Source organism: Protomyctophum bolini (genome assembly GCF_963924005.1).
Source record: "Protomyctophum bolini genome assembly, chromosome: 20".
Lineage (NCBI taxonomy): Eukaryota > Metazoa > Chordata > Actinopteri > Myctophiformes > Myctophidae > Protomyctophum > Protomyctophum bolini.
In genome coordinates, this window is record NC_137881.1 from 11692440 (window position 1) to 11705971 (window position 13532).

The window sequence follows — 13532 nt, forward strand, 5'->3', positions numbered from 1 at the left end:
TTTTTCAGAAAACTGTCAGGTTTAGAAGATATTTGTAGAATCGTCCCCAGGTCTAAATGGGTTAATGCACGCCATGTGCATGTGTTTCGGTATAGCGCTCGATGAATGCACGCGGTTTAAACACGGGAGTGCACTAATGTGCAACACGGGACAAGTACCTCTCTCTACATTTCCTCCTGTCTTGCTTGTCATGTCATCCACGGCGCGCACGGGGGGGGATGAGAGGCATTTAAAAACAAAGCCCTCAAACAACTTTCACTTTCACCACAGCAGCTCTGACTGACTTGCTTCCAGACGAATAAGGCAGAACACCAAGTGGCCTAGTTACTCCCTACACGGGAACAAATGGACCAGTCAATCACCATGCTTGCTCGCTGAATAACAAGCATGCACTCTGTGGTTTGCACGTGTGTTTGTGTGTGTGTGTGTGTGTGTGTGTGTGTGTGTGTGTGTGTGTGTGTGTGTGTGTGTGTGTGTGTGTGTGTGTGTGTGTGTGTGTGTGTGCGCGCGCGTGCGTCCGTGTGCGTGTGTGCGTGCATTCATGAGGGCATATTTGATCATGAGTCGCTGCGTGTCTATGGGCGCGTTGCGAGTGCAAAGCAGAGGTGAGAGAGGTACAAACAACACAACATCATCATCAGCGGTGGCTTCTAATCTCCCCCGGGCATGGCGGCCTCAAATTTACCACGCACGCACGCACACACACATGCTATAACTGCCCGCCCCAGAATGCGGCTTGTATATGTGTATAACTGTATATACACAAAGAGAAGTGTGTTGATATAGTAACAGTAGTTTTCAAAACTCATTTATGCACAAGGCACAGCAAAGAACAAGTCCAAAGCTCAAGGCACACACGGATTCATATCCATGCTAAATAGCCTCCATAGCAAGCAAGTGTTACCGTGCACTCTTATCACTCTGTAAATGCATTTATATCTACTAAGGGTGTGTCTTTCGGTCTAACGGTCCGACCGATCGACTTCAAAGGGGTGTGCATATCGCTGAGGATACGAGGGAGTGCCGATCGAGTGGGAAGATGGTCAGATTGGTGGTGGTTTTTGCTTTACAAGAAAAAGAAAAGAAAGAAACAAATGTATTGTGTTACACATACTGTATATACATCATTGTTGTTTCCCTCTCCTGTAATGTCTGTGCTAACCAGGGGTTCTTGTCCAGACTCGCTGCATGGCTGGACGGCAATGATGTCCATGCACGGAGATCCCTGAAGAATGCACATAATCACCGATTGAACTGAACAATGTTAGTGCCAACTCGTGTGTGTGTGTGTGTGTGTGTGTGGGGGGGGGGGTGACCTCATCTTGAGACGTGCGTTTACAATAAATTACGTGAGAACAGTGGCCCGTTGTACTGTCCCCCCAGGGCTAAAATCGTAGATAAACAAATAAATATGCATGAATAATATGTGAGTGTGGATGTGACCATGCAGAAAAACAAAACAAAACAAAACAGGAAAACGAGCCCCGAGGCTTACAGCCACCACTGCCACATTAGCGCTCCGTCCACCCATATAACAGTTGACCTGCAGGGACATCCAGTTATAGGTCCCCTGACGGAGCCTCGCCCTGTCACACTGCATCGCGTCGCCCTCCAGCAAGGCCGAAGCACGTGGACATTCAAAAAGGATGCTCAAAACAATGAGTACGTCTATTTAAATCTATCTATTGGCAAACTATCTAGAAAAAGCCTGCAGGGACCTGAGGATATAGCCATGTACAGCCAGTAAGGGATATGTATGTTAAGTTGTTTTGCTTTGAATGCCGTTAACCAGTGTAATAAGAAGTGCAGATCTGAATAATTGTAACTGTATGAAAAGGTGACATATAATCCTATGAGGGATGGGCCACGAGGTGGCATGACATTTAAATAAAATAAGTCATTCATTCATATAGAGGGTATTGCACGTGACAGGGATCCGGACGCAATTCCGACGGAGCATTAGCCAGACATGCGGGAACAACGGTCGCTCAAACCTCGTCTTAATACACCGCTCACCAAACTCATGTCTAACCAATGACTAGTCTAAACTAAGTATGCACCCCGCTCGAACATGCGCTGCTCCCATGGGTGTGGTCAGGGTTAGGTTAGGGACAGAGGTAGGTTGTCGGACCATCGGACCAAAACACGTGTCGGAACTCAGTACTGCATCCCGTGTGACATCATCATACGCAGACTTATATGCTGGATCGCCTACTGAGTGACAAAACAACCTTGACAGCCCATACATGCATTGCACTGATTGCATAAAACAACGTTAAACAACATTAAACTAACTTTTCAGGCAGGCACCATTACCAGCCTAAAAGTGTCGCTAGTGCAGTGACAAAGATTGCCCCAAAATGTTTGATATTTAAAGTACCCAAAGTCGAAAGTACTCATTGCGCAAAATGTCCCGTTTCAAATGTTGAAATGTAATAATATAAAATATTTTCAAAATAGCCAATAGCCATTTGCAAATAAATGTAGTGGCGTAAAAGTACAATATTTTGATCAGATATGTAGTGGAGTAGAAGCAAAAGGATTGTAAATATGAAAATATTAAGTAGAAATACCTCAAAATTGTACTTAAGTACAGTACTTACAGTAAGTACATGTTTACTCACCACTGACAGGTTATGTGTGGTTCACCAGTTATTCTGTGTCCGTGAAAACAGACCACGTCAACGGCAACAGTTTCACATTCACAACAATGCATATACTGTAAATGTGTGCTTAAAGCACAGGGAATGAAATACATGACGGGGCTTTTCAGTTGCGGAAATTGGTTGACAAAAGTATTTTTTTCACCTTATTGCTTTCAGAGTGTGTGTGTGTGTGTGTGATAGTGTGATGTGCGCGTGTGTGTCTGTCCCGAGCTCTTTCATGAGCTCCAGCCTCATCCTCAATACAGGCATCTGGCTCCAGCGATATAATTCATTGGAACACACACACAACTGCACAAAGGAACACAGTGAACAGTGTGTGTGTGTGTGTGTGTGTGTGTGTGTGTGTGTGTGTGTGTGTGTGTGGGGGGGGGGGAATAATTATTTTAATTTCACATTCGAGGCACCGGTGAAAAAGGGGTATGGGGAATTATCCCATTCAAATGCTTCAATCTCATCTGAGAGAAAAACAGAAATTAGATTTTCATATCTCTTCCCCCGGTTGAAGGTGAATTGCGGATGTTTATGTGTGCATGCGCACGTCTGTGTGTGCGTGTGTATGCATGCATGCATGCATGGCACACACACGCTGAATAGGTGAAAATCCATGTGACGCCTATAGCGTGCCCAGATGTGTGTGCCATGGTACACGGTGAGAGATAATTTGGGAAAAGTACTACGATTTTTATTCACAAAAAGAAAGTCGTTTGCGGTGGACACAAAAATTATATGAGCAGGATTCAAACCCACTCAACCCAGGAGGTATGGATTGAAAGTCTAACGAGACATGCTACAAGCTGGCTGCTGGAATGCTTTTCTAGAGTCTACTTCATTATAACACGCCCAAGTCATGTAAAATAAAAGGAAAAACCCCGCCCAGTAGGGGAGGGGATGGGGGATGGGCGAGGCTTCCCACCCCCATCCCATGTCTGTCAGAAGACGTTGAGGGTTGATTTCACCCAACACCGCGAAGACCAGGCCGACCTCTGTGAAGCTAGTGAATCATAGCGACACTGCAGCATCTGTTGTGTGTCGCATATTAGCTGATTCATCGTGCGTTCTAATACTTTGGATCGTCATCAAAAAGATTGTCAGTCACTTTAAGACTTACACAACATGGTGCTCTAAGATCAAGCAAGCCAATATCTGAATACTATAAAAAATGTAATGTGTCACTGACACGCATGCACGCGCGCACACACACACACACACACACACACACACACACACGCGCGCACAAGTCATCTTGGTCCTTTCTTTAGACAGTCTTCATTTACTAATGTTACAATTCCTCTACACCCTCTACCTGCATTGTTTTATCGCCCCCGCTGCTGTGATGACTATACCCTCACAGGATTAATCAGCAAGGTCTATCTATCCATCTATTCACAAACCTCAAAGGAAAACAGCTTGCTGCTGCTCTATTGTATTTGCTGTGCAAAGATGGTCTTTGCAAAGTATCGGAGCAGCAAGCTGTTGTACCACTAACTTTGATGTTGTTACTGTATTTTGTCCTGCACTAAGCACTAATAGCAAGGTGCGTGCATGACCTTCTTTTGAGGTAGTAACAGACACACAACTGCCACATGTGAGAAGAACACTACAGAGAGGCCTCCGTCAAACCAACAGAAAGCTGCAAAACCGCTCATAACTTCTAAGTGATCAAACAAAGACGTGACGAACAAGGCAAACACACTTATGTTTTTTCCTTTGTTTCTTCACGAGGGCCAAACAGGGCCATGCCGCTGCGCTGGAAGAAGGCCCTGGGTTTCAATGCCCCACGAGTCTTTTCTGTTGGAGCATTGTGTGCGCGAAAATGCAGACAGATGCAGCACAGACCTACCTTGTGTGTTTCTTCTGAGAAGAAGTGACTCAAATATTGACAAGTTCAGGAAGAAAGGCCCAGGGGAAAGAAAAGACTGCATAAGCCATCAAGGCCTCAGTGTGAGTGTGTGTGTGTGTGTGTGTGTGTGTGTGTGTGTGTGTGTGTGTGTGTGTGTGTGTGCGCGCGCGTGCGCGTGCGTGCATGCATGACTGTGTGTGTGTTCAAGGCTCTTTGTATGGAAGGACGTGTGCAGAAAGCACAAAGTGGAAAGAAAAGAAGAAGACAAGAAGTCCAATCTGTAGAAGACTCAAGTTTGAGCAATGAATGAATCATTTCTGTCCTCCATGACGCAGACGGGAGGACGTGGAGTAACTGCGGGGGGGAAAGAGGTGTCGCAAAGGCAAAACTCAGCAAACACAAAGACGGCAGAGACGGATTTACGCAGGGGTTGCCATACCGTTGCACATTCTACGTTGTACCACCACGTCACCATCACTAATATTACACACACACTTTCAACCTGCATGGCGCCCCTATTTTGGGCAGAAAACTAAAAGAAAGTTGAAAACAGCCAATCTAAAAGCTCACATGCAGCGTGATGCATGTTACTGTGAGTTTGTGGATTGGCTATTTTCACTATATTTCCGTACAAGTGTGCAGTGTTTCCTATGTATTCGTACAAGTGTGCAGTATTTTATGTATGCCACGTCACTACGCGGTAGTGCAATGCATACGTTATGAACGTGGGCTGTGGGGGGGTCGTAGATGTGTTTCTGTGTAGGCCAACCCCTCGTCAACAACACGGCACAGCGTTAATATACAGAGAACGGACTCCAGCCAGCAGCCGAATGGAAACCACTGCAGAAAGTTATAGTCTTCGAGAACTCATCTAAAATGCTCTGCCTGCGCTCAACTTTTTTGTTAAGCCCTTTTATCTTAAATTAGCTGTAGTAGTGCAAATGTTCCTGCCGTTGATAAATGTCTTAAGCTGTGGTCATAAAGGAAGGTGGGAGGGGGGGGGGAGAGGACACGTTTATATAGCAATTCTCTTCTAAAGCTCTTTGCAAATTGAATAATTGACTGTTAGATAAAACTCTCGAGTGACTGATTGATCGATGGATGGACACAGACAATCCATAAGGTTGTCAGTCACTTAAGCTACAGCCGCAGTGATTAAACAGACTAATGTCAGCATATAGGAAATCATCTGGGGGTTTATGTGATGTGCGATAGAGACTGTGTGTGTTCTGTTGCGTTGTATGAAAACAGGGTGTGGTTTGTGCTGATCATCCAAACAACTCCTGGCACTACTTTGAATTATTTGAGTGGCATGTAGTACCGTACAGTAAGTACAGTAAATGTGTATTCTCGGAACGGGATGCTGATTACTGGTTTTTTTCCTCCACCCCCTAGATACAGCTGGTACATGAGGTCTTTGATCAGGCTGCTGGTGGGATATCCTTTATCTTTATGCATGCACACACACACACACACACACACACACACACACACACACCGCACGCACGCACGCAACGCACGCGCACTCACACACTCTTTCTCTCTCTCTCAAACTCTCCCCTCCCCCCCCCCCCCCGGGTCTTTCTGCAGCATCATGCACACACCGGCCCATCTCTGCAAATCACAGTAATAAACTCACTGATACCCCCCTCTGCGTGCAAGCGAATTGCGCTCAGTGGGGGGTCTACGCCCCCCCTACCCGTACACACACACACACACACACGCACCTCCTCTTCCTCTCCTACCCCCCCCCCCCCTCTCTCTCTCTCTCTGGAAAGCATTTACCACATCGTGCCTGCCCTGCAGAAGCTGTTTATTAGCGGCCTCTCTCTCTCTCTCTCTCTCTCTCTCTCGTCCCACGGTGAAGCCTTCCACGGCTGCCCCCCGCCCCGCTGAGACTGTCACGCCGAAAAAATGTGAGCTGTCAAAGGTATAACGCTGTTAGTTAGTTAGCGGGGCCGGCGACGGCCGATCCACAGAGAGAAAAGGGAGGGACTGCCTAATAACTATACGGCGCATCGCACCGCATCGCACCACTTATAGCCAACAGACAGAGAGACATTATGCAAACAAGTTCATTAGCCTTTTTCACCCTGCCTGCCAGCGAGGGGTTATTATTAACCAACTCTGCATTATGCTCAGTACTCTCCAGAGCTATGGGCTCTATTTCAGTCCATGCTAAACCCTAAACTACTTTGCCTTGCCTTGCCTTGTTTAGTTTTATGTTTGTTTTTTTACAATTTTGAAAAATCATTTTTGAATACCGGTAGTTAAAATAGCCAATCTACTGTACATCCACACGTTGTGAGCTTACCGTAACAGTAAACACATTTCCGAAAACAAGGCGATGCATCTCAGACACGATAATTTTGTAAATGTGAAATCTGTGTCAGTAAAGCCAGTTCAACCATCATGTCATCCAAACAGACGGCCTAGAAACCCCAAAATCCTATAACATAAACCTGAAATATGCAACAATCACACTAATAAACTCCTCTAAGGTCCTTCTTTCTCCTGTGTTCACTGGCTGACAACCCCCCCCCTATAGAGTAGCATTCCTCCTCCCAGTGCATTGCTCCCAGGGCCGATATCATGCTTAATGCTTAAGCCTGTGTGTGTGTGTGTGTGTGTGTGTGTGTGTGTGTGTGTGTGTGTGTGTGTGTGTGTGTGTGTGTGTGTGTCAGAAGTCAGAATTCAACCGTCAGTGTAATGAGACATTATAACGGCTCCATGTTAATTATTAGTTCTCGATTACCACAATTATCCACTACATAACATAACAATGTGGTGGTGCATCAAGCCACTGTGGAAAGGAAAAGAAGGTCCTCTACGATTCTGCCGCATAGCGAAAACCTCAAGACTTTGAACGAGGTTAAACGTGCTGCGTACCCTGGCTGTTATTCAGTTCCAATATCACCCCCTAGCCAATCGCTACTCAACGAAGCGCATTCGCAGCCAATCGCACACAAACAACCACACGGTCTCACACACACACAGCGGCGGCGGAGGAGGTGGTATATAATTGTCTGCACTCACGGTCGCTGCAGAAGGAGCCTCCATAGGACGTCATGGTGCAGTCACAGGTGAAGCCCTCCCACTGTTGGAGACACACCCCCTGATTGTAGCAGGAGTCCTCCGTGCAGGTGGTACTGGGTCCTGTGGAAGGGTACGGAATAAAGCAAAAATAAAACCTCATGACTGAAAGTCTAATGAATCATGACCATGTTTAGGTATAGGCCTATGATTTTCGGGGTGGCTGTGGCTCAGGAGGTAGAGCAGTTCGTCCAACGATCCGTGGATCGACGGTTCGAATCCGGGTGCCTCCTGTCCACATGTCGAAGTGTCCTTCATGGGCAAGACACTGAACCCCTACATTGCTTCCAGTGGTTGCCACCATTGGTGTGTGAATGTGTGAAGTGAGGATGCTGGTGTTGACTGTTGGCCGCTTCACCTCCCAATGTATGAATGAATGGACCATTATAAAGCGCTTTGAGTAAACACTATAAAGCGCTATAAAAATGCAACCCATTATTCTAAATTTAATCTAAACCTGTGTTTGCTGCTGTTCCACATTAGCGGCCAACCAGTGGAAGAAATCACAGATCGAGACTTTAACCTGTGCTTTTATTACATTCCTGAGACCATTAATTCATATTCATGAAAGATGCTTCTACACATAAAATGACTAATAACCGAAAATAGCCAGAGCCCGGGCAGAAGCCTTTTGTGGCGGTTCTGGACAACCGTGGGACCGACCGAATAGACACCGTGCACAGCCCTCCCTGTGGAGGTGTAGAACACACGTGTTGAATTTGAAGTTGGCGGGGCGAACAGTTCTCGAGTTACGTGGATTACAGATGTGAACACGTATTGTACGTAGGTACAGACAGACAGAGACATGGTGCATTAATAGATAGATTTGTTAAGTTGTCTATACTTGATTTGCGTGGAATGCACCAACGTGCTTGTACTGCATGTGCAAACGTGGTAATAGAAAATGAATCCGATTCAGATTCTGTTCAGTTCTCAATTCAGTCCCACTCATGACAAATATTTGATATGGTGTTTCGGCATCACAAGCCTGGAGGTATAAATTCATTGTGTTAAATTAACTACTATTATGGCCTTTTATGATTCATTTTTATTGTGTTCTGAAGCATCTGCTACTGCAATAAAAAAGGGCTTGCAAAAACCACGTGGGTGTCACTTCTCTGAATAGTTGCGTTTAAAAAAGGAGCAAATGGCTGTGACCGCTTTCATAATAGCCACTCTTCCGCGGGCTGAGAGTGATTTGATTAAGGCAGCTTAAAAAATGCATTCAGATTGAATTTGACATTAATTCAAGGTTGAAACCTGGTGCGATCGCCAGACTAGAGGTTCCTCATTTGAATTGGAAATGACTTGGAGGAAGCGTGGGCAGAGCTGCCTGGGTTTAATAACACTGCCGACTTTTTTTTCTTTGTGTGTGCGTGTGCAATAATTTGAGCGTGCTGTGTGTATGGCGAGGCGAGGTAGTGTGTGTGCGTGTGCGCTCGTGTGTGTGTGTGTGTGTGTGCATGCACGTGTGCGTGTGTGTTGTGTTGTGTGCTCTCTTTCTCCCACACTGCCATGGGACGGCCGACGACATTTAAATTGTCAATTAGAAAAATCCACTGTGCTAATTTCTCTGTGGGATTCCAGTCACTTACTCTGATAGCTGGATTGAAAGAGATGGGTGGATTTGAAAAATAAGAAAATAAAAAGAATTGCCAGACTATATACACGGATGATTAGACGCCAGTGGTGGAAAAAAGTACTCGCATTATTTACTTAAGTAAAATTATAGCAATACTGCAATGTACTGTAGATGTACTGCGCCACAAGTAAAATAATTCAAAATGCAATTGAGTAAAAGTACAAAAGTATTATACTTTTTTCAAATGTATAACGCAGATCTACAAGCTACATCTGATCTACAAGCTACATCTGCTATTTTAAATAGCAGATCTACAAGCTACATCTGCTATGTTCAAATGGTCAAAATGTACTGTATGGCTGAAGTGGTTAATGTATGTTTTGTTATAATTAATCAATCATAAATCAATACACAAAGTAACTAATAACTTTTTTTTGTTTGTTTAATGTAGTGGAGTAGAAGTAAAATTATTGGAAATACTCAAGTAAAGTAAATTGTACTTAAGTACAGTACTTAGGTAAATGTACTTAGTCACTTGACACCACTGGTACGCATGCACTGCCAATCAGTGTTGATTTCGTCGACTAAAACTATGACGAAAAGTGTTCGTCGACTGCCTTTTTCCACTGAGGAAAACTAAATGGAAACTAAATGAAAACTAAGCTATGATGACTAAAACTAAGACTAAATATATTGACAATTTCTTCAACAAAGAAAACTAGACTAAAATGTTAGGAAGATCCAGTATAAGTCATTTTACATGTTACGTGACGCCATCATGGTCTGCCAAAATACATCTTAGTCGACTAAATCAACTGTAGATTCAGTCGACTAAAACTAGACTAGCACTAAAACATCCCAGGGTGAATAAAATGTGACTGAAAATAAATTAAAACAATTTAAGAGACTGACTAAAAGAAAATATTGCTGCCAAAAACAACACTGCACTGCCGAAGTGATTGGGTTGGCGTTAAGCATCTGTCTTTGCCACAGACAGGCATTGTGTTTGAACTGGATGTGACAGCAGGGAATAATAAAAAAGCTCCTCATTACGGCTGGGGTTTTTATTTTTATGACTCAATGTTTATTCCTTTTTCAAATTGTACACAGAGAAACAGGAGAATTACTGCTGTGTTTTTAAACCAATCTGCTTTCATCTTATCCCTGACGAAAATGAGGTTGGGGAAAAACTGACAAAGGGTAAATCAAAGAATTGAGATTCAAAACAAGACGTAAAAGAATAATAAAAAAATAAATAAAAGACTTGACAAAATAAATAGGGTTGGTCATTGGCGTCGGCAGTAGCAGGGATGCTCATTAAAAACTCAATTAAACACAAACATTTAGAAAGAGCCACGGTTCAGTGCCAGACTAATTTGTTCTCACAGAGATAAACATACATCTCGCAGCAATTTTTACAAATGACCAAATAAAAGAAACAGGACAGGACAGGGGGGGGGGGGCACACAGATACACACAAGAGCATTCCTATTTCCTACTACAAAATGGCCACTTGAATTCAATGACATCTCCTCATTATCAACCACCTTCCGATAATAATTGTTCATCGTGGTAATTGCACTCCATTAAATACTAAGCTCCCCCCAGAGGTGCTATAATTGAGCACATATTACTATTATTAATATGTGAGTCAATATATAATCATGCTGGCACTCTTCCTAATACAGGCCACACGCTACCTTACTAGCATGAACCTGTTGACAAACGCCTGCAAGTGTTCACTGGGGCATTTAAAAAAACATGTTTTCACTTGCAAAAATGTTGGCACATACTGAATAGCAGTAAGCAGCCGAGTCTGAATGTAGTAGCCTGGGGTCCACCTATGCTTTCTATGGCATAGGCAGCTTCCGGCAGGATCCGCCGGGAGAATCTAGACGCAGCTGTGCAACATGAGACTAAGTGATCGACGTTTGCATTACTCTATGCCGAATTGAAGTGGACTCGGTCCACTTTTCTCCCTGTAAATAAAAACGTCTGGGTTTCCGAGGCTAGAATGTAGTAGCATACAGCAGTATTGTGCAGGAAATCTACACGCCAATCTACAAGCTCAGAACATATCCCATCGCAACAGATTGTAGATGTTTTATGTTTTTTTAATCAATTTGGACACCAGGTTGAATTAACTCATTTAGGCCATTCTAAAAACGCCTCCATTTTTTTCTGAAAAACTTCAAATTTACATTTTTGAATACTGTACATACTGTACAGAACCCCAAAATGGCTTCCCGCTTCCCGGCCTGAGGGGGTAAAACACCAAAAGGGGTTCCCGCCCAGAATGGGTTAAGCAATATTACACGCCTGTGATGCTCCAGGGATACTCCTAAAGGCGGAGTTCTGAAAGGCAGTGCAGAAGTGCATTCATGACGTTAAACCGCACCCCCTCAAGTGTAATATTGCAGTTACCCTTAAAACTAAGATAATCTCTAAAACAAATACATATTTTTTTAATGACAGATGTAGCCACTACGACAACAAAGAAACTCGCTAGCCTAGCAACCCAGTCTGCTGCGCTCTGGGAGAACAGAGCAGCTGATTTCTTTGTTCCATCGTGCTCGTTTAAGCACGGCTAGTAGGCTGTTTCAACTAATCAAATTGCTTCCTCGAAACGACCTGTTGTATAATGGCTTTTCTACAAGCTCACAGCTGCGACACAAATCTTCTCTTCTGGGGGGTGCCATGGGACAAAATACATAAAGTATCAATGTGGGCGGGGGTCCTTGACTTGAAAAGGTTTGAGAATCAGTGCTCTACGACGCAAAAGTCACCTGCATTCAGTCAGTGTTGAGTTTGTTGACTATGACAAAAAATGTTCGACTACCTTTTTTCACTGCAGATTTCAAACTAAGCTATGATGACTAAAACTAAGACTAAATATATTGTCAATTTCGTCCAAAAATAAAAACTAGACTGAAATGTTAGGAAGGGAAGGGACTAGTGGACAAGAGATCCATTATAGGTAATTCTACACTTGGTTGCATGCTGAAAATAGCAGATCTACTCACTCAGATCACAACGCGTCGCACTGCGACGCGTTGTGAGCAACGGTAAAATCAGCCATTACGGCGGGCATCAAAGCCCGCCAAAATACATTTTAGTCGACTAAATCAACTGTAGATTTAGTCGACTAAAAAACTAGACTAACACCAAAACATTCCAGGTGACTCAAATGTGACCAAAACTAAATGAAAACTATTCCAGAGGACTATATGACAAAAACAAAAAAATCTAAATTTGCTGTCAAAATCAACAGTGCGTGACCAGCATCCCAAACAAACAGCTATATGGGTAACAAGGAATCAAACATCTGCTATAATGCACTGCTGTGTGATTTGGGCTTCATCTGCGTGCTGCTCTTAATGAAAACGGTCGCTCACGACGAGCGGGTCAGTGCTTTCTGAGCGCTGTGCAGTCACTGCAGTGTGTGTGTGCCTGCTTTATGAATGTGCTCCTTTTTTTTAAATCCAATTTGGTAGTTCGCCTCTGTTTGTTCTCCATTTCAATCTATTCCCAGCCCCCCTCCCTCCCTCTGTGTGACCGCCCTCCCGCCACCCAAATCCCAACAGTCAGCAGCAGAAACACGGTACGGTATCAACACCTGCAGGGCAACAACTCTCTTTTGGTCTCTCCCCCCTCTGTTACTCCATAACCCACGTACCTCTCTTTCCTCTATTCATTCTTTGAACCCAACTCCCCCCCCTGTTCTTAGTTTGTCTGTAGTGCCAATCATTTTGGTCTGGGTCTCTAAGCCTGTATATCGGCACCCCGTTCCCCAGCGTAGACTGAACCCCAAGACCATGCCGTTTCAAATAAATATACTCATTCGGCGCGAATTGCACCTTTTGATGCCTTCTGGTTTGAAGTCCCATCATGCTGATAATGCCTTTTCACGCCTTTCTTATTATCAATTGATTACGGTTCACAACTGTGTCCTTACGTGCTCATAATGGTAGCGGTCTGTTGAAATAAATGTACGAAAGAAAAACAGAAATAAAAATTCCGCTGGCTTATGCAGTCTATGGGCTATAGTTTTTAGAATCGTAATATATCAGATTCTTCGTTTTGGACCAAAAACAAGCTTGATCTGCGGCTCATTTCTCTAAATTATATGATCCTCGGTTACAAAAAGGTTTTTTTGGGGGAATTACACGACAATCGTGGGACATGTTACATTATAGCGGAGTTTCACTTCCTGACTCGCACTTTCAAAGACGCTCCAACGTCAACGGCTGGCAAGCTGTGAGTTCTTTTTCACCCACTAGATGGCAATGACAGCCGTAGATGAGATAAAATTAAAATCAACAATCACAGGATAGAACAAAAATCATCATGA

General features: G+C 43.9%; 1 protein-coding gene across 1 annotated transcript in view; it reads right to left on the minus strand.

Moving 5' to 3' along the window:
* The window catches only part of nrxn2b (neurexin 2b), a gene marked incomplete at its 3' end in the record, with an annotated part of 769013 nt that overhangs the window by 357955 nt on the left and 397526 nt on the right, over window positions 1–13532 (minus strand). Inside the window, exon 17 of the mRNA XM_080791852.1 lies at window positions 7543–7662. Coding sequence (XP_080647978.1) covers window positions 7543–7662 — 120 coding nt within the window. The remainder of the gene's footprint in view (window positions 1–7542; window positions 7663–13532) is intronic.